Below are 24,751 nucleotides of genomic sequence, written 5' to 3' on the forward strand. Positions count from 1 at the left end.
TGTATAGTTAACAGAGGTCTAGACAGTGCATAGACAAGCCCTAGCCTGGATACAGCTCATTGAAGATCATACTATTTTCTAATTTCTGTGGCCACACCAACCTTGGAATCCCAGAGCAAATGAAGTGTTTCCTAAGCAGCCCCTTAAATGTCTCTAATTAACAGAAGTCCAAACTAATTTCAGTCCTTAGTCACTAGCTGTATCCCTATTCAGCTTCTAAATTTTCCATAAAAATGATTTCTAACAGGAAATCATTTTTCTGTATGTCTTTTTCTCCTGTATGTCTTTTTCTCCTAAGAAAGTTTCATTACTTTTAAATTCTAACATTCCTTGTATCTTCGCAAGGAACCAATTACACGATTCTCTGAACATAAATTCCTTAAAATATCATTTCCGTTGGCTGGTGGGAAGCAGCAGCATAGCACAGGGAGATCGGTTTGGTGCTTTGCAATGACCTAGAGGGGTGGGACAGAGAGGATGGGAGGGAGGCTCAAGAGGGAGGGGATATGGGGACATGTGTATGCATATGGCTGATTTGCTTTGTTGTGCAACAGAAACTAACAGTATTGTGAAGCAATTATACTCCAATAAAGATTTTTTAAAAAACCGGATCATTTCCAAAGATAAAGCAAAACTCAATTTTAAAAATGAAACTTTCCAATTTATAATGCATACCACTAAAGTCAGTAAAATTCAAGTTATTAGTTTTCTATATACTTCATCAGCAGAGCTTAACTAAAATAACTGAAAATTGTTCTGCATATTCCAAAGATCTTTTCCTTTTTTTCTCCTCATGCATAAGCCCAAAATAATCTTTTGTATAAGCATCATGACAACTGTTGAAATTTTCTGGATAAAAATGAACAAAACTTAATTTGTACAAGATCTTAACACAAACAATTATTTTAGATTCATCAAATAAGGACTTTTTAAAAAAAGAACCAGGTTTTACAGTCATCCCTCTTAAGTGTTTAACAACCTTTTCCCCATAATTGCACACAGGAAAATAAAATTTGTTACTGCATGCTGGAAAGTATTAAAATTCCTGGGTGAAGTGACCCTTGATATAAACAACTGGCCCAGGGATGCAGGTAGCTAGCTCTGCAGCCTGAGAACTTCTTCTCCTTTACTATTTAATAATTGCTCCAAGAAAGGATTTTTTAAAAATATTTCTTTTAACATGTTCACTTACATTTATACAATGCTGAAAACGTATGTTGACATTTTTACTCTTACCGTTTACTTGTCAAGGGAAGGCATAATGAATATTCAAAGTCAAGCCTAAAGCTGTATTCACAACGTTAAATTATGAACTCAAAAAAGGCCGTTTGCAATTTAAGTGCTCTCTTGTACAAAGTATCAAAAAGTTAAATACAAGTACTAGTCTTAGCAGTCACACAAGTCTAAGCCACATTTATTTGCACATGTATAGTAATGGGCAACAGATACTCCAAATTTATACAAATTTATAAAACAACAAAGTTAATAATCATTTGGTACCACTTGCGTGTTATCTTGCTTACAGATTCAAGTGTAGATGAACTTCCTTCATTTTGTAAACTTTCATACAATACTTACTAAAACAAAAATTCTTGAAAACACATTGGCATGTTTCAGTTACGGCCAACACAAAAGTTAAGACAAGACCACAAACTCAAAATCCAAGCTTAGAATATACTTTTCTACCTCTCTTCCCTAGAAAGTGACTTTTTTCTTTAATAGATGTATATGCTATATCACACAAGTAACCAAGGAGACAAAAAATGATGCTCCCATAATCGTAAAGAAAACTCCAACCAAATCATACTGTTTTATCTACCAAATATATGGTTTAAGTATGAGAAATGGGGAAATGCTTAGATTAAAATAACAAGGGAGATTAGAAAGAAATGGTAAGTGATTTTAAGGAGAACAAACTATGTTCCCAACAAATCTGCAAAGATCTGACTTTGACAACTCAAAATAATTGTCTAAGGCAAATAAATGTGAGGAAACCTTCAAAAACATTCTAATCACGTTCAATATCTAGTGATAAAAGCTGAAAATGATATCAAGAGAATACTTATTATACAAGCGTCAACAAGGACATCCCAAAACTAATGAAAGAAATGCACATTTATTTCTACAAAAGCAATGTATAATACAGAAGGGAACAGACTTAAAGATTTACCTATTAAAATATACAGATTCTTACTGAAGAGTATAGGATATTTAAAAAAGATGACAAGGGATGTTAATTTTTTTATTATTATTGTTTTTACATATTTTGGAACCTCACATAATTTTGATAAATAACTCTTACAAAATTATGCAAAAGTACAAGAATGTCTGGTAAACAAACAGTCTGTATTTTCCAAAAAAATTTTTACAACATGCAATTCTTAAGGCAGCATTCTCCTTACAAGGAAAGGTAATCCTTTTACTCATCAAGAAATCTTCTGCTGCAAAGAATAGGCTAAGAAAGCCTGGCTTCTTCCATTAACGCCTTTTGTCTTTCCTGTCTGATTTTCGGTCTCTTTCACTTCTTGAAGATCTTTTGCCTGATCGACTACTCTCTGATATAGACCTCTTTCTGTCAGACCGGGAATTCTTATCCTTTGATCCTTTTGTATCTCTACTACTACCTCCTTTTGAAGATTTGTGACTTCTTTCTAGTCCTGAAGCATCCCTTCGCTTCCGATCCACGCTCCTTCTGTGCTTTCTATCTCTGTTATGTCCCCGTCCCCTACTCCGACTTCTACTCTCACTACTACTAGTAGTGCTGCTGCTACTGTCTCTACTGCTGCTGCCACTTGTACTGGAGCTGCTACTGGAACTACTTCGACTACTGCTACTGCCACTGCTGGAACTGCTTCCACTGCTGCTACTGGTTGAACTGCTACTAGAACTACTACTGCTACTGCTTCGACTTCTACTCTTGCTGGTTTTATTTCTAGCTCGACCTCTACTTCTGCTCCTCGTTTTGGTTTTGCTCTTGCTCTCTGAATGTACTGTCAAGACTGGTTCTACTATCACCTCAGTGAGTTTTACGGATTCTACAGGAAACTCCTTCCTCTCAGGTGGTAAATGCCCTTGCTCCTGAATAACCTGAGGTGGTGGCTGTGAAACAGCTAATGGCAAAGTCTCAGGCTGAGAGAGAGGCTGGGGCTGGAGTACTGGTTGGGGTTGGGGTTGGGAGTGGGAGTGGGAGTGGGAGTGGGAGTGGGAGTGGGAGTGGGAGTGGGAGTGGGAGTGGGGCTGGGGCTGGAGCTGGGTCTGGGTCTGGGTCTGGGGCTGTGGCTGAGGCTGAGGCAGGGATTGAGGCTGAGCCACAGGCTCAGGCTGGGGCTCAGATTCTTTTTCTTCCTTTTCCTCAGGCTCATTTTCCATTTCTAGAGCACTAGCATTCTCTTTTGCAGGAGAAAGAGATTTACATTCTTTATCTGGTTCAACTTCAAATTCCATCTCTGGCTCCAATTCCTTGCTAGTTTCATTTTCTGAAGGTTCTATGCTTTCAACTTGGTTGATTTCCATTACCTCCTGCTCAGCAATTACATTTTTGACACTCTCGACCATCTCCAGCACATCCATAACTTCTTCAGGCTGACTATCCTGCTGCTTCTCACTTTCCCTTACCTCAGTTTCCTCCTCCAGCTTAACTTCCATTTCCTGCTTCTGTTCCTCCTCCTCCTGTTCTTTCTCTGCATCACTATGAACTACACCTATTTCCTTTTCCTCTTCCTCGCCTGCTTCCTCTATTTCTACATCATTGTGCTGATTACCTGTCTCCTCCAACTCTTCCTCTCGCTGAGCCACCTTACCCTCTTCTTGTTCCGACTTCTGTTCTTCATTACGCACCACTTGATGCTCTTTTTCCTTCATTGATTGTCTTCTAGGCCTAGCCTCCATTTTATTTATTTGTTCTGCAAATTCGATGCGTCTACCTTCAAATAAAGCTAAAGGATAAAAATTTACACGTGTAAAATATATTATGATTTAGAAAATTCAAAATCACAATTTGACACCTGGTCACATCGAGCTTATCTAAATGTCTTTTTTGTAAAGAGATGACAAAAGACTGATTACAGCATGTAATTACAAATTGATATAAGATGACAAAAGCAAAGATCCACTGGAAACCTATACACTAAGAAATTAGCAAAACCACACCACGTTATCTAACTGACGGAAAAACAGGATAATCTTTTGCTATTTTACTTCATACTAAATGAAGAAAATAAAGCTTCTTTCAAACAATCAGTTTTATGGTATCATATCATGCATTAATTTTTTTGATCCCAAGGAGACACAAATCATCTAATCACCATCTTAGTAGTGTCTACCTTCCATGTGTGCTTCCTCTATGGACTACATCAATGTTGACTTTTTCTTGATTCATCAGCATTTGTATCTGGCTACTAAGAGTATCAAGCAAAAGAGAAAGCTCACTCAAATGCTTAAGAAATAAACATGCATTAAGCACCATCACCTAATATACAAGTTTCCAGTTAATATCTATCATGAAACAAATGCTCCTGTACTCCAAACACATCAGCATCTTAGAATATCTTTCTAAAAAGTTAACTATTGAATCACAGATGTCACAGGAAACAAACATGTATGTATTTGTGTGTTACCTTACCCATTAAGGAAATTTCAAGGGACCTCTTCATTTATACTTACCATTCATTTTTCTCTGTGACTCTTCTATTAGTTTTTGGGTAGCTGGACACATTCTTCCAGGAATATAGAATAAATGGGGCTTTGTTTTAGTTCTTATATATTTAATTATCTTGGCATTATGCTCATTCCATTCTTCTTGCTAAAGAAAAGGTAAAAAGGTCAGCACTTTTGTCAACATGAAGGATTACCAATCTTAGAATTTCAAAATATACTCACCAGCTGCGCAAGCTCAACCTTCTGTTCCAAAAGCCGCAGTTCTGTCTGTTTAGCACGCCTCTCTTCAAACAGTTCTCTCCTCTCATTTTCAACCTGCTTTCTTTCTTCTTCTGCCTGCACTTCAAGTTTCTGTTCAATTTCCTGGCGTCTCTTTTGCTAAAGATAAACAATAATCTTTAAAAGCTTATTATACATCCTGATTATGTGAAATATCACAATTTTACTGTTGTCTGCAAACATGTTTCACATCTGCAATTCAGGACACCAGCTAATTCAAACTTGGCATTTGAGGTGGACTGCAATTTCCCTTCCAGGAAATGGGGACTGAAGTCTTTTCATGTATAAATCTAAAGTTTAAAGCCATTAGCTATAATATCAGTAAGTGTTTTATTCCAACATAATTTATGAAAGAACCTTACCTAAAAGTTAACCTGAAAAAGAAGAGTACTGTCTTTATAGGTTATCTTCAGCTATTCTTTCCAAAGCAAAGAATTTGAGACAAGTGATGTCCTAGTGAACAAAGTAACTAACAAACTAGTCAACTGTTTTTAAAAATCTACAAAATAAAAAAATCTACATTCTTCAAACGTTGATGCTTTAAGTTTTTATATTTTCTAATAAAGTTAACATATGAAAGATGAAATAAAATAACTGAATTGTTATCTTTCACTATAGTTCTCCCAAGAAGCAACAAGTTTGTGTTCAACTCCAAGGACACAATTTTGTAGCTTTAGTAAAATAAAAACTTCCAGGAAAATGACACAGTTAAATAAACTCTGGAGGGCAGGGAATATAATTTATGCTGTTGCTTCTGGAGTGCCTCTGAGTGTGTAAGTCTTAGAAATTATAATTATTTAATAAATTACGATGATTAGTAAGTTCAACACTCTGTTTGAAAGAAAGCACTCTAAGGCCTAAAGAAATTAAGAGACATGTCCAAGACCACAAAATGAGATTGTTATAGAGCTGAAACCAGAATCCAGGTTCTCCTGAATCAGACTACGCTCTTTGAACCACAAAGCAAAGTTCACTAAGTTATTTTAACAGCACCTCAAAAAGAACCAGTCAACAGTATAACAACTTGAGAAAGTTTTAAACGTTTTTGCTTGGCTTCATTTTAGGCTAGCAATTAAATCTTTTTCTTCTCTCTTTTTTTTCCTTAGGAAATATTAGTAACGCGCTTTATGAAGCTTACAGTTAAATCTTGAGAACTTTTCAGTGTTTAAGAAATATGTCATCAACTACTTTGATAGCTTAAATAAAGGAAGCAAAGGAAAAATTGCATAAATACCCTTTCGGTAGCAACAGTGGATTCTTGTTTAAATTTCTGAAGGGTGCCCATCAACAAGCCAAATATTCGTCGGTTCCTAAAGAACAGAAAAAAAATCCAATTTCAAAAGGTTCCACTTCATTTAAGCCTGCCATTTCCTAAAAGAAGCATAGCATAGACACTTGAACAATTCCTTAAATTTTCTTAAAATTGCATTATTTGACAAGAGTTGTTTTCCTCCAGAAAGATACTTAAGATACCTTTGCTTTCCCTTTTCATCCATATTTTGATCCTGGATAAGGTCTCTCCGTGTGCGCTCTTTGGAGGTAGCTACAACTGAAGACTGCAAAGCTGGCTACAGGAGAAAAGAAATTTCAGTTATTTAACTAGCATACAGTGGCACTCCTTTAAATGTACTAAGGTGAAAATACTATATTCACCCTCTATGAAGTTCTTTTAATCTCAATTACCTTCTTAACATCATCGTCCTCTGGGTCGCTTTCTTGGCGTGATTCTCTCCGAGTCCGACGCTCCCCGCCCAGCCTGACAAAGGAAAATGAATTTAAAAGGACCAATTCAAACTCTGATCTCCTATACGTCTCAAGCTGGTTAAGTTTTTGTAGTACAAGTCAGAAAAGTAACCCAAATTATTTTCTCAATATTATTCTTCTCATGACCTTTACTTTGGTAAAGTTTCTGTTACTGTTAGTGAAGAATTGAGTTTTGAGGGATACCGGCTGTCTCAGTTCAAATACCAAGGAAACAGACTCAGGATAAGTGCTATACTACTCAATTCTAATACAACTTAATTCAACAATATTTATTAAATTTTTATATTTGTATGCTACCTCAGAAAATGGAACATACAACTATGCCTTCAGAAACTTGTCCTCTAACATACCTACTGACTGCCCCTTCAAGGTCTCTCTGTTTGGCTGGGGGTCCTCCTCCAATATCTGAGAATCCACGCCTGCAAAAAAAAAGGCCAACATAAAGTAAAGCACTTGGAATTTGAGAAAAATGGTATTTCCATTTAAGGAAGATAATTTAGTTGCAATAAAAAAAAAAACTTCCAGTTAAAGTAAACTTAAATTGGCATTTACTTCAAAATGCTTTTGTAGCATTTCTTTTAAAACTATGAGAATAAGTTAAGTGTGCACATAACTGGTATAGTTACTATATTCTTCAATGTCTAGTTTTGAATGCAAATGAAATTCCAGGATAACTCTGCAGAAAACTACAGCTGATCACAGCTTCAAACAAACCAAACATTTCTAACATTGGCTCGACCACGAAATTTGTTTAAATCATTTCATTAATTTACTGTAGTAAGTACCAATGAATTAAAATCCTAAGGAAATCTTACCTCAGCAATAAACTACCACGTCCTCTACCTCCACCAGGACCAGAAAGGGCCAGCAATCTGGCTTGGATGGGCCTACAAGATATTTACAAATCAGTACAAAAATCGTTTCTAATAGCACCAAATATTTTAACGGGTGCGGTTCATCATCAAAAGAAATTAACCAGAAAAGTTCGAAGATGATGGTTTCAAAACCCACGTGTTTGAAACAGGACACTGAGCACTTTGTTAACTTCCTGATTTTTCCACGACCAGTATCACAGAAATTATATTTACCTCGATGCCACTACACATTAACAAACTTGAATCAGGTCCGGATTTCGCCAACCCAAAGGAAGTTGCACGTGGGCAAGAGCCAGGGGGCGAGGCGGCCGGACCGCGTCCCGGGAGCGTCTCCGGGCCAGCCCCGAATCGGGTGGCCCCGGGAGAAGGAAGGCTTTGTGCTGCAGTTCCGGGCCTGCAGGGCCGAGGGCGGGAATCGGCAGTCTGGGCCTTCCCGCTGGACGGGAAGCCATCCTGGCGCACCCAGGCCCCGCTCTCCTTCCTCACGCACCTGAGCTCCAGGACTTACGGTGGGAGCCTTGGAAATTCCCACCTCACCGAGGACGGGGTTCCACGGCTGCCCCGGGAACAGGCCTCGATGTTCGAGTCCTCTCAGGACTGTCCGCCCTCACCGCCCCAACTCACCCCGGCTTCGTGGCTGCCTCTCGGAGCCGGCATTTCCCATCCGCCCCTCACCTCACGTCATTCGGATCCCGCCCGGTGAGCTTGCGAATATTCTCATCCACATTCTTTAAGCTCTCTTTGGCCTTTTCTAGCTGCTCCTGCAAAGTTCTCACTGCGACCGCCATCTTCTCCCTGCAGCAGGCTCCGAGACTGCTCTCCAGGCCACGCCTGCTTGTGTCGCGCCGCGAGACGCGAGAAGACTGACTGCTGGGCTCAGCCAATGGAGATAGGAGTTGTATTTCGGCCTCAACCACTCAGCAACCGGAAGGGGGAGAAGCTGCCAGCCTTTGTGACTCTGGGCCAATGAAAAGTCCGCCAGACGGTCGCTTCCCTCCCCGATTAGCTGCGGGTGGCTGGGCTCGGCTTCTAGCGCAGAGTCGGGGCGGATTTGAGAATCTCTGGGTTCACGAAGACGTGAGTTTGCGGGCCGGCTCTTCTGGCGGGGAGAGTGGAGTTTTCCAGCCCTTTTAACCTGTATATGACGGCCTCTTATCGTTTTACCATCTGTTCCCCTCAGAGTAGGGTGCAGGCGAGTCTTTTTTTCCCTTTTTCCCGGGTAAATGATTTGATTAGGACAGGGTGCGGCCGTTCTGTTGGTGCGCATGCCCAGAGAGGCAGTGGGAGGGGCGCAGGCTTCTCTTGACTAGGTTAAGCTCAAATGAGCAGAGGGAAGCGAAAAGTGAAGGAAGAGGAAAAGTCATTCATCATAATAGCTAACAATTGCTTTGTGTTGTACTCTGTGAAACATTTCACGTGCCTTATCCCCCACAAACCAAAAGCGTGAATAAACTGCCTGTTAATACTGATAAGGAAATACCGTAACTGTCCCCAGGTCACGCCGGCCCAGAATCATCATACGATCGATCAGACTATGTGCAAGGCTTTACTACAATTAAAAAAGAGACAGAGACAGAAGAGACGTGCATTAGCCTCTACACCGGTCTAGAGCTGGTTGGTTTAAAATAGGGTCTGGGGGAGCAGCGCTACTGTTAGCTGTGTGTGTGTCGTCCACCTTCTGGTTCTGCTCTACCCGCACTGCCAAAGTGAGAACCGGCTTTGTTCCAGAAATGTATTTGTAAATTGTAGATCACTAAGCATTTTCCCACAGAAACAATATTATCAATAATCCTTGTGTTCTCATCCTCCATCTGCAGCCAGTCATCCTTGCACCAAGCATTAGCAGGCCAACTGTATTTAATCTGAGTTACCATTTTAATTCATCCAGCAATACTTAAAAGCCCTTACTGTGTTAAGCTAGACTCTGGAAAAAAGCCTAGAACAAGATAACTGTGGTTCCTGCTGCCATGTAGTCTGTAGGCTCCTCAGGGAGCAAAGATCATTCATGTACTTATTCATTCAACAAATATTTATGGAACGCCTGCTTTTTGCCAGGCACTATTCTAGGCCCTTGGATAGTCAGTGTACAGTAAAGATATCTGCCCACAAGGAGCTTGGAGGCAGGAAGAGTGAGGAGACATATGATAAGCGTAAGTAAATTACATAGCATGGTAGAAATGGGTTAAGTGCTATAGAAAAAAGAAAAAGTAAAACTGGATAAGAAGGATGAGTGTTGATAAATAATTACATGACTCTGGGACTTCCCTGGTGGTCCAGCGGTTAAGACTCCGTGCTTCCACTGCAGGGGGCTCTGGTTCGACCCCTGGTCTGGGAACTAAAATCCTGCATGCAGTGTGGTGTGGGAAAAAAAAAAAATTACATGATTCTGATTGTGAGCATACTTTGTCTCATTGATCCTTATTACAATCCTGTGTAGTAGGCAGTACATGAAACCTGAGAATGTGGTAATGGTACCACGAAGTATAACAATGTTTCCATGGGAGATGCTTCTAGAGTTAGCCAAAAACGTAGGATCTATTCTTACTTCCGTAGACTCTATTACTAAGATCCTGGGAAATTTAACATAGTCTAATTTATGGGGGATAATCAGTAGGATGCCATGTTCAACATTTAGTAATGCTCAATAAATATTAGTTTCCCCTTTAGTCTCCAGAATATGCAAAGAACACCATGTTACTGTGGTTTGAGAAATTGACCTTGGTAAGTGGCCAGTCTTTTGCTTAATCTTTGACCTTGATGGTGGTGATGAGGGAGAATGCAGTTGGGACATAAAGGACCTGATTTCACATATGGGAAATTTTAGTGCTGGAAAAAAAGATTAAGATTGCAAAATACTCTTCAAAATTAGTGTTTCTTTTCAAAGGGTTAGGTGAAACTTACATGCTTGATTTTATGAGGTGATGGAAAAAACGGATCCAAACATTAGAAGGGGATATGAAAGGGTATGAAGAGTTGAGAGGTTATTGTTAACAATTTGAGAAGACTCGACATATTACTTCGGGGGAAACAATGAATTAATTGGGGGAAAAAATCTGCTTTGTAAATTACTAAGAAAAGATCTAATCATAGGCTAAGCATCACGTTTAAGACAAAGTTTGCCAAATTTAAGACGTGCATATGATCTAACATATGTATTCGCATGTCTGTAGGGGTTAAGTCCCACATCCACCATAGATTCTTAGATGAACTCCGTCCCAAAGTGACGTCGCATTTCTGATGTCTTTAATTTGTATTTTCTGATTCAAATTACCTTGTGCTTTGCTTACTCCATCCTTCTTGTCCCTTGTACCCTACTCCCAGTAAACCTCCTGGTGGTCAAAACGGCTCTAAATCTTTTTGTACACCCAGGCTTAATCCAAAATGGATTGGGATAATCTCTCAATATACCTAAAGTATATAGCCCGAAAAATGACGATTTATTCACTTAAAACAATTTATTTATTTATTTAGGCTGCACCAGTTCTTAGTTTCTGCATGCGGGATCTTTAGTTCCGGCATCCAGACTTAGCTGCCGCATGCATGCGGGGATCTAGTTCCCCGACTAGGGATGGTACCCCGGACCCCTCCATTGGGAGCGTGGAGTCTTACCCACTGGACTACTCGGGTAGTCCCAATATTCGCTTTTTTTTTTTTACAACTTTTCATATTAAGCAACATATGGCAGAAGTGGAAGCTTTTGATGAAGCTAATAGAAATTCTTGTCGGTTCTAACATAGCTAATCAACACAGAGATGGCAGCGGGAGGTCCCGTCTTATTTTACCACCTCCCGCGCCGGCCGCCTTCCATGTTGTAGGGGGAAGAAACCTTTCTCCTCTCTGGGCGTCAGCGGTTCACCCCGCGGAAGGAACTCTATGACCATAGAGCTGGCGGAATGCCGGGGTAGAGGAGACCGGAAGTTGTTTTTTCGCCTCCCCCGCCCAAGGGCCGGATGGGGTCTCCGGGAGCTGGGTTTGGTTCCCGCTGCTGTCAGACCCTTTCGTTTTGCCCAAGGACTTAGTGGTCCTAGGGTGGGCTCGCCGCGGCCCCCGGCTCACTCCGGTATCAGCCTTCGGGAAGCTGAGTGAATTCCTCGGTCTCTTAGCAACGAGGGACGGGCTGCGGACTGAGCGAGCGGCGGCGGCTCAGCCCAAGCTGCCCAGGCGCTAGCCGGAGCTCCGAGCCCGGCCCAAACGGGAGCCTAAACCCGGAGCTTGGAAGAATAAGCAGGAAATGGCGGACGAGGCGTTGTTTTTGCTTCTGCATAACGAGATGGTGTCTGGAGTGTACAAGTCCGCGGAGCAGGGGGAGGTGGTGAGTGCTGCCACACGCCCTTGAGGTCCTTTTGCGGTGACACTCCTTGTTTCCACTCAGTTTTCTTTTACCCCCGTCCCATCACCACTCATCGCCTCCCGAAGTGTAGGCAGATTGGTCCACCTTAAGGTATCTTAAGCCTTAGAACCTATCAGCTGTCTTCAGTCTTTCATCCTTGGCTCTTTCGTATCTTTTACTATTTGATACCTTTTTGTCCAGTCCCATATCTGTGTGTGGCACGCCACAGATTTTTTGTTTTGTCCCTTCCATGTGTTGTCCCTACCATGATTTGCGTCAGAGTTAACTGCTGATTTTGGCACCCCTACTTAATTCGGCTGTCACTTCCAGCACTTCCCAGTCGTCCACTGGACAGACCTCTCCCAGCCTGAGAATCCTGTCCCTCCCTCCCCATCCCTAACCCTCAGTAACACTCCAGGCAACTCAAAGAAAGAGGGCTAATGAGATAATTTAAAAGAATATTTAGTGTCCATTATATGTCAGAGCTAGTTGCTAGGGATATGGTAATGAGCGAAACAATGGCCCCATCCTCCTGGAGGTTACTTCTAACGTGTGGTAGTCTTCATTCGCTAATTGATTCATTCAGAAAATATATTAAGCGTGTATGTGTATTGTGGGCCTGACATTGTTAGATGAATAAGATAAAGTCCCTGCCTAACAGTCGTTGGGGAATAAGGGTTCAATGAATAATTAACGTATTGGGTGGTAATTAGATATGGAATCATGGAGTTGTAGGATTTTATAAATGAAATATTACAAAGCCATGCTCAAGTCAGAAGCTCTAGTTTCTATAATGCTATTTGATAAAGAGGGGTGGAAAGTGAGGGCAGGAAAAGCATCCTAGGCAAAGGTAAAGTCATAGAGGTATGAAAAAGTGCAGTGCATTTAAATATGCTTGAGTATTTCACTGTGACTAGATTGAATAGGTGGAGAGTGAGAAGTTTTGAAAGCTGAAGCTAGAAAGAGGTCTGTATGATTAACAGACATGGACCTTCTCAGTGGAGGATTTTTAAGGAGGAGAATTACATGCTCCATTTGCATTTCAGAAAGATAAACCATTATTTGGGCTGGAGAGGGAAGGTCCTTGTAGTGAGAAGACCCATTATTGGAGGAGTCCAGGCAGGAGATAATGAAGATCTGGATAACGAGAAGAGGAGAGAAGGTTTGAGAGATAGGAGGTAGAATCTCTAGAACTTGATTAGGTATAGGAATGAGAGTTGAAAAATTATCCCCAGGTTTTTAGCTTGAGCCACTGGGTTGGATGGAGAGGGAATAAAGAAGAAAGAGGTGATGATAATGAATTATTTTGAACAGGTTGAATTTATGGCACCTGTAGGACATCGAGGAAGAGGTACTGTCAGTTTGTAAACTATAAGAAGGATACTGGCTGTTTTGGGTACTATAACAAGAATGCCACAGACTGAGTGGCTTATAAACAACAGAAATTTATTTCTCACAGTTGTGAAGGCTGAGAAGTCCAAGATCAAGGCACCAGCAGATTCAGTGTCTGGTGAAAGCCTCCTCCTGGTTCATTTATGGATGTGTTTTGGCTGTGTGCTCACATGGTGGAAGGGACTAGCTAGCTCTCTGGGGTCTCTTTTATAATAAGGGCACTAATGCTATCCTTAAGGGCTCCAATCACCTATCCTTAAGGTGATTCATGACAGAATCACCTCCCAAGGGCCCTACCTCCTAATACTATCTGGGAGTTAGGATTTCAGCACACTAATTTTAGGGAGATATTAGTAGGAAGACATCAGGAAGAGTATTGGAAATGAAGCAAATACTATTCCTTTTTTTTTTTTCTGGCTGTGCCTTGCTGCATGTGAGATTTAAATTCCCCAACCAGGGATTGAACCACTGGACCACCAGGGAACTCCCCCAAATTCTATTCTCATTCAGATCCATCTGTAATAGAGATTTTTTCCAAGTTACAAACTTTTGACTTTATCATCATCCACAAGGAATAGTTAATGTTTTGCATCTGTGCTAAGTGCTGAGTAGCAGACATTTGCTGTTTGTGCAAAGTCAGCTTTCCTTATACCCTTTTCCCAAAAGAATAATTAGCAACACACCTTTTGTTTTTTGTTTTTTTTCTTTGCGGTACGCGGGCCCCTCCACTGTTGTGGCCTCTCCCGTTGCGGAGCGCAGGCTCCGGACACCTAGGCTCAGCAGCCATGGCTCACGGGCCTAGCAGCTCCGTGGCACGTGGGATCTTCCCGGACTGGGGCACGGACCCATGTCCCCTGCATCGGCAGGCGGACTCTCAACCACTGCGCCACCAGGGAAGCCCCAACACACCTTTTTTAATCACAAAACCTCTGCTCCCCACCCCACCATGTGTGCAATCAGTTCTCTTCATTCTACTCTTTCTACTTTCTTTTCCTGTTCCAACTCTTGCCCAGGAAAACCTTTTTTAAAAATCCCTCTTTTTTCCCCCAATGGATTAGCTAAAATAAAACAGCTGTTCTAATCATGACTGATAATTCTGAGACATGTGCTAGTCCTATAAGAGAAAGGAAATCCATAAGTTTTGAATCATTTAAACTAAAAACAACTTTCTTTTCCTATTGCAATTTGTATATGGTGGGGAAAAAATTTTAAGTCCATATAAGCAAAAGGGATTTTTAAAAAGTTATATGGTAGTCCACAGGGCAAGATGGGAATAAAGACAGACCTACTAGAGAATGGACCTGAGTTTACCGGGAGGGGGAAGGGTAAGCTGGGACAAAGTGAGAGAGTAGCATGGACATATATACACTACCAAATCAGATAGCTAGTGGGAAGCAGCCACATAGCACAGGGAGATCAGCTCGGTGCTTTGTGACCACCTAGAGGGGTGGGAGGGAGGGAGACGCAAGAGGGAAGAGATATGGGGATACAAGTATAACTGATTGACTTTGTTATAAAGCAGAAACTAACACACCATTGTAAAGGAATTATACTCCAATAAAGATGTTAAAAAAAACAAAACAAACAAAAGTTATGTGGTAGTCTTGATGAGTAGAATCCATATTGGAGTCTAGGTGTATGAGGGTTTGTTAGTGTCTCTACTTCGAGTGTGCTTCAAATTTTTCATAGTAAAAAAATGTAAAAAAGATATAATCCTATCATTCCAGAAATGGTTTTTATATATCTTTTTAAACATAAAGTCATAAGTGTAAGTGAAATAAAGGAAAAAAACCAATGTTCTCACCTTCCCAATCAATGATTTTCAAACTGTGCTTGAAGAGGAATTAAGTCTAAAAACTGAATAATTGGACATTTACCAATTTATGGAGAATAGTGTTTTTTTTAAGGTTAATGGATAAAATATTCTTAGGTTTTTCTTTAAAATTTGGTACTTTACCTAGTGAGCACTCACAGATGCCAAAGTGAATGAACAAGTGCAGCATCAGAAGGTTTTTCCTGGGGCTTAATTCAAAAGCTCATGTGATCAATAGCTAAGATTTGAGAATGTCTGCATATAAGCATATTTCCTGCTTATCAGTATGTTCCTGGGTTCCTGTTCCACAAAGAGCATCATGACTTACAGGTACTCATTCTACCTAAGCAAGTTTGGGAATGGGTGTGGAAATTAACAGAATGGTGCTGAGTGGTCCAGTAGAGAAACAACATGATTTGGTTTTTACAAAGTCTGTACCAGAAATACAGAAGATAATCAAAGGAAGAAAAAAAAACTAGAGATGAGATCACTTGGAAGGCTCTAACTGAAGACCAGGAGAGAAATGAATGCTAAGAGCTACTTAAGCAGTCAGGAGAGAGAAGATGGATTTTGAAAAGCATGTAGATAATAGGCTCCACAGGACTGCAGTGTGTGTGGAGGGCTGGGAGCAAGGAGGTGAAGAAAATGGAAGTTTTCTGGTTGTGGTAACTAGATAGATGGTGGTGCCATTGATGAAGTTAAAGAATTTTGGAGGCAGAGCAAGCTGAGAATGTTAAGATAATATCATTTGAATACACCTAATTTGAGGGGCCTGTGGGACCTCTGGATGGCTGTGTCCACTAAAGTCTACTAGAAATACAGGTTTAATAGTCAGCCCCATTAGTAGCATACATGGTTCCTTAGAATAGAGTTCAGCAAATAATGAGGCCTATGGTGGTAGCGGGAGGCAAAGGCTTCAGAATACATAAAAATTCTTGCCCTTTTGGAGCTGTATTCTAGGAGAGGGTGGGGATGAAGGGACATGAGCAATACAAAATTAGTAAAATGTACATTAGGTTAAATGGTGAAAGAAGTTCCTTGGAGACAAGCAGGGAAATGAGATAGAGCATCAGAATCACTTTAGGAGGGGTTCTTAAAACACAGCTCGCTGACGCACACCTACAGTTTCTGATTCACTAAATTGGGGGTGGGATTACAGAATTTGCAGTTTTGACAAGTTCCCATGTGATGTTGATGTTGCTAGTCTTGGGACACAATTTGAGAATTACAAGGATAGAAAGTTTCTGAAGTGGAATGATACTGTATTTTAAAAGGTTGAAATGAGCCTCATTGAGATGGTGACATGTGAGTGAAGACTTAAAGTGAGTGAGTTGGTCATGTGAATATCTGGAGGAAGAGCTGCCTATGAGATTGGAGCCTGCCTGGCATGATTAAGAACAGCAAGGAGATCAGTGGAGCTGGATGGAGTGAATGAAGAAGAGTAGAAGGTTGAGGCCAGAGAGGCACAGGAGTCTGGATTGTATAGGGCCTTGTAGTTCATCCAGAGAATTTTGAGTCTTCGACTTAGGGGTGGTATTTAAAGCCTTAAGAGTGGATGAGATTGTCAAAGGAAGAGTGAAGCAATTGCATGATTCCAGGCATAGGAAGGTGGGGTCATCAACTAAGACATACTGAGAAATGGAAAGCTTGGATGACTGTAAGAGACATTTTGAAGCAAGGGACGATAGAACTTAGTGAAGGCACAAAGAGAATGACTGACAGAAAAGTCAAAAGCGATACCATGACCTCAGTTTTATAACTGAGGAGAGGAGTTGAAAATGGAAAAAGCCAGGGAAGGTGAGAAGAGTAATTGGGAAGGGGCTTTGGCATTTCTGAAAAGTAGTAACAGTTCCCTGTTTATCTTATTGCCTTATGAAAATTATTAGTACTAAGAAAATTCAAGTATGACTTGTAATTCACTTTTTCTTACAATGTTTCAGTGAAAAAAGTATAAATATTTACATTCTAGCATTCTAAATTTATTCAAAACTGTTTTTAAATAGGAAAATGGACGCTGTATAACTAAGCTGGAAAACATGGGGTTTCGAGTGGGACAAGGATTGATAGAAAGGTGAGCAGTATGGATTTGAAAATTTTCTTCCAGGTAGGTTATGAACAAAGATGATCCATTTCAAAAGACTGAATAAAACTTGAGACAATTTAATTTTAATTCCCAAACTTTATTTATTCTCTGTTCTTTAATTCACAGATTGAAATTTCTTTTTAGGTCTGATGCTATTTTAACTCAGTTATCCAACTTTCATGTTTTAATATCTGAAGAAAATATGTATCTTCTATGTTTTAGACTTTTTTCCTGAAAACTTTGGTATGCAGAAACAACCATCTAAAATCTTACTGCATTTCCTACTTAAGATCTAATATGTTCTTTAACCTAAATGGAATTTTGTTTAAATGCATACCTTAGAGTCTCTGTTTATGCATGTAATAATCTTTCAATTTATAGATCAATTTTTTTTAGTATTCCTTTCTTACTATCTGAAATAGTTGAACTCTGATTATATTTTATATAACAATACCATGATTATGCTCAGTTTTTTTTTCTTAATGTGCTAATTGTACCTAAAATTGCTGCGTACTGTTAGACTAATACACCTTTAGACTAATTTTAGCCCCCAAATTATATAACAGAATGTGAATCCATTGAGATGGGATCTACTTTGCTTGGTGCTTATCACTTTATGACTGTCAGTAAATGTTCAGTGCTGTTGTGGCATTTGAAAATTAGTTAATAATCTGCCCCTCCTGCTTTCTTTGGAGGAAAAGTACTGTGTTACTTCTAGTTGATCTTTTTAGGTTTACAAAAGATACTGCAAGGTTCAAGGATGAGTTAGATATCATGAAGTTCATCTGTAAAGATTTTTGGACTACAGTATTCAAGAAACAAATTGACAATCTAAGGACAAATCATCAGGTATTTAGATAAGGCCTATTTTTTAAGTCCTTTAACTTAATATAAATGTATTTTAGTGATTTACTTACTATGTAAAACTTAATTTCTCGTCAACTTTGGAATGTTTCTCTTACATGTTATTAATACATCATTACCTTTTTTCTCTAATAGGGTATAGTGAATAAAGACCAAGAGACAATTATCAGTAGTTACAGCTGTCCCTTTCCCTCAATTAAATTTTAAGTTTTAAAAAGTAGCAGATGTCAGAATGATAAAGGTTTTATTATTTCATTATTATTACTTATAATATGCAGAACCAGAAATAGATCACATTTTTCTGAAGGCTAATTTAGAGAGCATATTTAACTCTTAAATAACTCTTACCTGTTTAGTTGCTGTCATATTTCTTATTCTTAAAATATTTTGTTAAAATAAAAATAGGTTGCATGGAAAATCATGCATAAAATAGATTTTATAAAACTCAAGGAAATATTTGGAGTATATTTGGCATTTTAATAAGGTATAAAAATGAAAATAATGTATCTTGTAGCTACCAATAGAATTCATTTTTTCAGATAACAGTATCAACCTTAGCTTATAAGTACCTGAAATGCTAATAGGAAGAAGTGACTATGATTTTTGGCTTTCTAGGTATGAGTTAATAACATATAGCTGCTAATTTCACCCGGACATGTATTTCTGATTCTTTCGCACTAGACTGTGTTCTTTAAGGATAGGAACTGTCTTAGGTATCTTTGTATCTTCAGTATCTTAAAGCATTCAATAAATATTAGTGTTATAAAATGCTGAACTCTTCAGCTTGAACATTACAAAACTTCTTCATATAAAGAAAATTTGACCAACAGAAAGGAGAGTTTTAATAACTTTAAAAAGTTCTTAAATTGTTTTGAAGGGAAGAGTACAGATTACATTGACTTTGGATGTTTTTCTATTTTTGGAACAGGGCATCTACGTACTTCAGGACAACAAATTTCGCCTGCTTACTCAAATGTCTGCAGGAAAACAGTATTTAGAACATGCATCAAAGGTATTTAATGGAATAGAAGTTCGGGGTTTTTTTATTATGAAAAAAGTAGAACCATAGGGAAAAGTACAATGCCAATCACAACAGACTTTTGAATTCAAAATATGTTTTTAAATTGTTCCTTTTGTTTAAACACTTTTCAGTGAAATAGGAGGTGTTCATCATATTGAAACAACTTACATTAACCTGTAGCTAAGTAGGCTTATGATGACCAATTAAAGAAACACTATAGTTTAAATGCCATTAAAAATGTAGATTAATGGTAGATTCTCGAATACAGTATGGATACATCAGAAAAGATACTCAAGCTTAAAAAAACTGGTATTAGCTATGCAGAATTATTCACCTCAGAGTTCATATTTACAATCTCCATCAGTAAATTTTAAAAATGTTTTAAATATAATTAACATTTGTTTCTAAGAATACATGTTTTGTGTTAAGTATATCTGTGTTTCATGTATTTTTTTTCAGTCTCAGGTAGGAATCAATAAATAGACCAGATGTATTAAAGAAAAGCTGACAAGTTTTAATGTAAGGGTTCCTTTGAAGTGGTTAAAATATCTTGGGCAAGCATAGCTCCAGTGGCGCAATCGGTTACTCTGCGGTACTTATAAAATACCTTGGTCAGTATGTATAAGCTGCTGTTTATCTGTAAAATCTGTCCATATCTAAATTATCTAACACAAAGGCAGTTTGGTGTAGTGGAAAGAGTATGGACTTGGGACCAAATAAATCTAGATTTTAAGCTAACTCCACAACTTATAGGTTTGTGACATTGGGTAAGTTACATAACCCCTCTGGACCTTCCTTAGTATCCTTATTAATAAAATTGATTATAATAATACCTATATTATAAAGAATCTCTAGGTTCTCTCCCAGCTTACAATTTCATGACTCCATATCTGATTACTTATCAGTACCCATTTATTTATATTAATTATAAAATAATAATATTCTATATTATTCATAGATACATAGTAGTGTTGTTGAATATCATGCAAAATGTAGATAATAAAAAATTTCTTGGATTATTTGATTTTTGGTTCTCATTTTTGTCCTGGCTGTCTCTGCTATGGCATAGTCCCATTTCCCTTCCTTGTTTCCATATGACAGGGTTTCTCAACATTGGCGCTTTGATATTTTAAACTAGGTAAGTCTTTGTTTTGGCAGGCTATAAGTCTTGAACAAGTCAGGATTCTTGGTTGTAGAAAGCAGAAACCAATTTTGATTGAATGGAATAATAATTAGTTAGCTTACAGAACTGATGGGAAGGCTCAGAAAACAGGCAAGAACCATGGGAGCAGGAATTCCCCTCGTGGTCTAGTGGTTAGGATTTGGGGCTTTCACTGCTATGGCCCAGGTTCAATCCCTGGTTGGGAACTGTGATCCCTTAAGCCGAGCAACATGGTGTAGCCAAAATTAAAAAGAACCATGGGAGGTTAAAGCAGCCAGAAAGCCCAAATCACTCCACAAGGAGGGTCTATTTAGAACCCTTCAGGCAGCACTGAAGGTAGACACAAATCACCTCTGCTGCCTCTGGAACTAATTCTAACCGGTTTCCAGCTTGGTTTTGTCACAATCATGATTTTCTTCCACAGCCCTTTCTTAAACAGCAATGACTTATTAATATCAAGGTTTAACTATCATTTATCAATAGCTTTACTATCTTAGTAAATCCTTAATATATTTTACACTTTTTTTTTCTTTTTAGTACTTAGCATTTACATGTGGCTTAATCAGAGGTGGCTTATTAAACTTGGGGATAAAAAGTATTGTAACAGCTGAAGTATCTTCAATGCCTGCCTGTAAGTTGAATTCACATTTCTTACAAATGTTTTTAGCAATTATTTTTCAGGTCTGGTGTTTTTTTGTTTGTTTCTTGTTTTTGTTACTTAGAGAACATTTAAAATGCTAAAACCATTTCATTTTACTTTTATCAAATTTTAACATTTAATGTAGTAACATGTAGCATACTTATATTCATAGTCAATGATTTTTTAATTCATAATAGTGATTTAAGAAAATGTGCTAAGGAAATCCAAATTTATAAGACAACTTAAGGAATGATTCTTAACTCTTTTTTTTTTTTAACATCTTTATTGGGGTATAATGATTCTTAACTCTTAAAGGACAATTTTCTGCAGTATTCTTTTAAGATAGCAAATTTCCTTATAGTGTTGAAAATTTTTTTTAAACAGTTTTCTAGAAAATATCTATTATATAAAGCTAAATAAAGCCAACTAGTCTTTTATTGCTAAACTCCTTTCCAAAGATCTTTCCACCAGAGCTACCAACCAAGAATAAAATTGGCTTTGAGCATCACTGTATTTCCTTTCTATTCACAATAATTAGCAATGAAATACCTAAAATGTAGGAATCACAAAGAAACAAAAGTAGTCATTCACAAACCAGATAATCATCTGATAAAAACGAAATTGACTTTATCAAATATTGTGAAGTGTGTGAAACGTTGTTTGATATAGCAAGTTTCTTGATTGAAACTACTTACTAAATGAAGCAGGAAACTGATGTTCAGGCCTGTTTTCCTTGTACCTAAAATCAAAGAATGATTTTTCATGTTTTTTTTTAGGTAAATTTCAAGTGATGATACAGAAGCTATAGAAACTACTGAAATGCAAGGCTTCAATAGTGTAAAGAGATAAATTATTCCTGTATAAAGTATTTCAAGTAGCAATGATTTAATTACATTGTTGGACATTTGTATTGATATAAGCTATTTGCTAACTTATATAATGAAAGATGCACTCTTAAGCAGGAGTAAGGGTGTATTTTATCAATTTAATAGCACAGACCTTAAAACAGGTAAAGACACATTCTACTGTAACATACACTTTACTGAAACTATTCAGAATGAAAACCTAATTTCAAATAAGTAAACACCAATGCAGGACCCTTATTTAAACATTCTTATTTGCTTAGTGATATGTATTTAACCAGAGATGAAGAAACAAAACTCAGGGTTTGGTAAATTAGCATAAAGAAAGTATGTACCAATCAGAATCTTTTCGGTAAGAATGAACAAATTTTGGTTTTGTTTTATGAATTTGTTTTAGTTATTTAAAAAAAGCAAAGAGTACATTAAAATTTAAACTTAATTATTATTTTATTGCTTATAATTTATTTCTATTAAGAATCTTTATGCTTGTATAAGGATTTCATTATATACATTGTGTGTGTGTTGTGTATGATATATATATCATATTTAACTGCCTAAATTGCTTAAAAACTTTATTTCACTTTAATAGAATTCAGTTCTTGAGAGCTCCATTAATGTAATGAAGTGAAATATAGATCTAGATAAAGTGAGATATAGATGTGAATTCAGTGACTCCAGGGCCAAAGAATATTAGGTATTTGAGGAAGGAATTTTTATACTTCCTGTTATCAGTCTTGACTTTCAGTTTCTCTCTCCATGTGTGGAAGTGCTGGTGAAGATTCTAACATCTTTAACTTTTTTCCCCCTTATTTAGTCTTCCCCAAGGGCATAGGGGTGGATGATTGGATTAGTCACACCAACATTCATGGGACCATATCTTCTCAGTGGGTTGGGGTCAGTGCTCGTCTAGTGTATCTCTCACCTCCTCTCCCATCTGATGACCATGAAAGGGACAAGCATGGAGATGAAAGCTATCATACTGAGGATAGCAGGGTACACAGATAGAAAGTACCTGAATTGTGCTTCTGAATTAACCAATCCTGGAATTGCTTCACCTCTGGACTTTTTGTTATGTGAGATAATAAATTCCTTATATTGTTCAATCTACGTTTTGGTTGTGTATTTTGTTACTTGTAGCCAAAAAGAAGTCTCTCTTAGTAGAGACGAGGGGAAAGTTAGGTTATACAAAACACAATATGGGAATATTGAATTTCCTTTTTTTTTGTAGGGGGAGGGGAAGACATTTAAAGGTTTATATTTAAAACAGTAAAACCATAAAGTGCTAAAGAAAATATGAGGTTAGTTTTATGATCCTGTAGTAGAGAAAGCCTTTTCAAGACATGCAGAAAATCATAAAGGAAAATAGTAGAAAAAATAACATATCTTCAACAAATGGTACTGGGAAAACTGAATATCCACATGCAAAAGAATAGAACTGGACCCTTACACCATACACAAAAATCAACTTAAAAGTGCATTTAAGACTTAAGACATGCAGAAAATCATAAAGGAAAATAGTAGAAAAAAATAACATATCTTCAACAAATGGTACTGGGAAAACTGAATATCCACATGCAAAAGAATAGAACTGGACCCTTACACCATACACAAAAATCAACTAAAAGTGCGGTTAAGACTTAAGACCTGAAACTTTAAAACTCCAAGAAGAAAATAGGAGAAAAGCCTTTATAATATTGGTCTTAGCAATGATTTCTTGGATTTGACACCAAAAGAGCAGGCAACAAAAGCAAAAATAGACAAGTAAGACTATGTCAAACTAAAAAGCTGCATAGCAAAGAAAACAATAGAGTGTAAAGGTAGCCTGTGGAATGGGGAAAATAGTTGCAAACCATGTATCTGGTAAGGGGTTAATACCTAAATTACACAAGGAACTAAAACTCTAGCAAAAACCCCAAATAACCCAATTAAAAAATGAACAAAGCACTGAAACAGACATTTCTCCAAAGAATACATACAGATGGCCAACAGGTATACGAAAAGATGCTCAGTATCATAACTAATGAGGGAAATGCAAATCAAAACCACCATTAGTTACCACACCACACCCACTAGGATAGCCATTAAAAAACAAACAAAAAAACCCCCCAAAACCCAGAAAATAAGTGTTGACAAGGATGTGAAGAAACTGGAACCCTTGTGCATTCTCAGTGGGAATGTAAAATGATATAGCCACTAGGGAAAAGAGTATAAAGATTCCACAAAAAATTAAAACTAGAACTACCGTATGATCCAGCAATCCCACTTGAGAGTATACAAAAGAATTGAAATCAGGATCTTGAAGGGTTATTTGCACTCCGATGTCCACTGCAGCATTATTAACAATAGCCAAGAAGCGTAAACAACCTAAATGTCCGTTGTATAAGGATTTGCACTATTTGGTTGTGCTCACTGATGGCACTTGATTTGTACTGGCATGCAAGGAAATACTGTGCAGCCAGTAAAAAGGATGAAATAGATCTACATGTATTTGCTTACATGGAATGATGTTAATTGGTATTAAGAGAAAACAGTTTGTTACAGGACACTGCACATGCAATATATAAAATATACATTATGGGGACTTCCCTGGTGGTCCAGTGGTTAAGACTCCATGCTCCCAATGCAGGGGGCACTGGTTCGATCCCGGATCAGGGCACTAAGGTCCCACATGCTGCAGTGAGGCCAAAAAATATATATAAATATATAAAATATATAATATTTATGTACATTATGAATATAAATACGATTGTGAGCATATCAAAAAGACTTGAAAGTTACAAGTAAATTGTGCATTAGATTATTTTAAAGTAATCCCATAATAAAGATATTTTTATTTGGGTATCCTTTTGTACAACTTTATATCTTAATTATAGCCATTAACAGCCCTAAGTGAATAGTAAACTTGTGTTGAAGAGCAGATGTATGTTTCAAAAGTAAAAACTACACTGTACGAATGACAAACTATGAGGACAGCATTTATAAACTATTTAGTCAGTGGCCTATGCTAAC

At 37.9% G+C, this 24,751-nt stretch overlaps 2 protein-coding genes across 10 annotated transcripts; one reads left to right on the plus strand and one right to left on the minus strand.

Moving 5' to 3' along the window:
* Positions 1–1,388: 1,388 nt before the first annotated feature.
* On the minus strand, positions 1,389–8,408 carry PNN (pinin, desmosome associated protein). Its single transcript, XM_060143104.1, has 9 exons — positions 8,250–8,408; positions 7,515–7,586; positions 7,050–7,118; positions 6,619–6,691; positions 6,409–6,503; positions 6,170–6,245; positions 4,879–5,034; positions 4,663–4,801; positions 1,389–3,935 (listed from the first exon to the last, which is right to left on the minus strand). The coding sequence occupies exons 1-9, from the start codon at positions 8,360–8,362 to the stop codon at positions 2,479–2,481; spliced, it is 2,250 nt and encodes a 749-aa protein (XP_059999087.1). The 5' UTR covers positions 8,363–8,408; the 3' UTR covers positions 1,389–2,478.
* On the plus strand, positions 7,965–22,845 carry TRAPPC6B (trafficking protein particle complex subunit 6B). 9 transcript variants are annotated; one of them, XR_009539511.1, is made up of 8 exons: positions 11,517–11,886; positions 15,395–15,439; positions 17,113–17,180; positions 17,894–18,041; positions 18,985–19,068; positions 20,179–20,215; positions 20,777–20,870; positions 21,656–21,680. XR_009539511.1 is itself a non-coding variant. In XM_060143124.1 (7 exons), exons 2-7 carry the CDS (start codon positions 8,541–8,543, stop codon positions 21,685–21,687), a joined length of 537 nt encoding a protein of 178 aa, XP_059999107.1. In that variant the 5' UTR covers positions 7,965–8,273; positions 8,376–8,540; the 3' UTR covers positions 21,688–22,845. The 9 variants fall into 9 exon arrangements, 8 of the variants coding, with proteins under 8 accessions (XP_059999107.1, XP_059999116.1, XP_059999133.1 ...); XM_060143124.1 differs by lacking the exons at positions 11,517–11,886; positions 15,395–15,439; positions 20,179–20,215 and adding exons at positions 7,965–8,273; positions 8,376–8,651 and having other exon boundaries at positions 21,656–22,845; XM_060143133.1 differs by lacking the exons at positions 11,517–11,886; positions 15,395–15,439; positions 20,179–20,215 and adding exons at positions 7,965–8,273; positions 8,379–8,651 and having other exon boundaries at positions 21,656–22,845.
* The last annotated feature ends 1,906 nt before the right edge of the window (positions 22,846–24,751 follow it).

The sequence above is a fragment of the Lagenorhynchus albirostris genome, chromosome 1 (genome assembly GCF_949774975.1).
Source record: "Lagenorhynchus albirostris chromosome 1, mLagAlb1.1, whole genome shotgun sequence".
Classification (NCBI taxonomy): Eukaryota; Metazoa; Chordata; class Mammalia; order Artiodactyla; family Delphinidae; genus Lagenorhynchus; species Lagenorhynchus albirostris.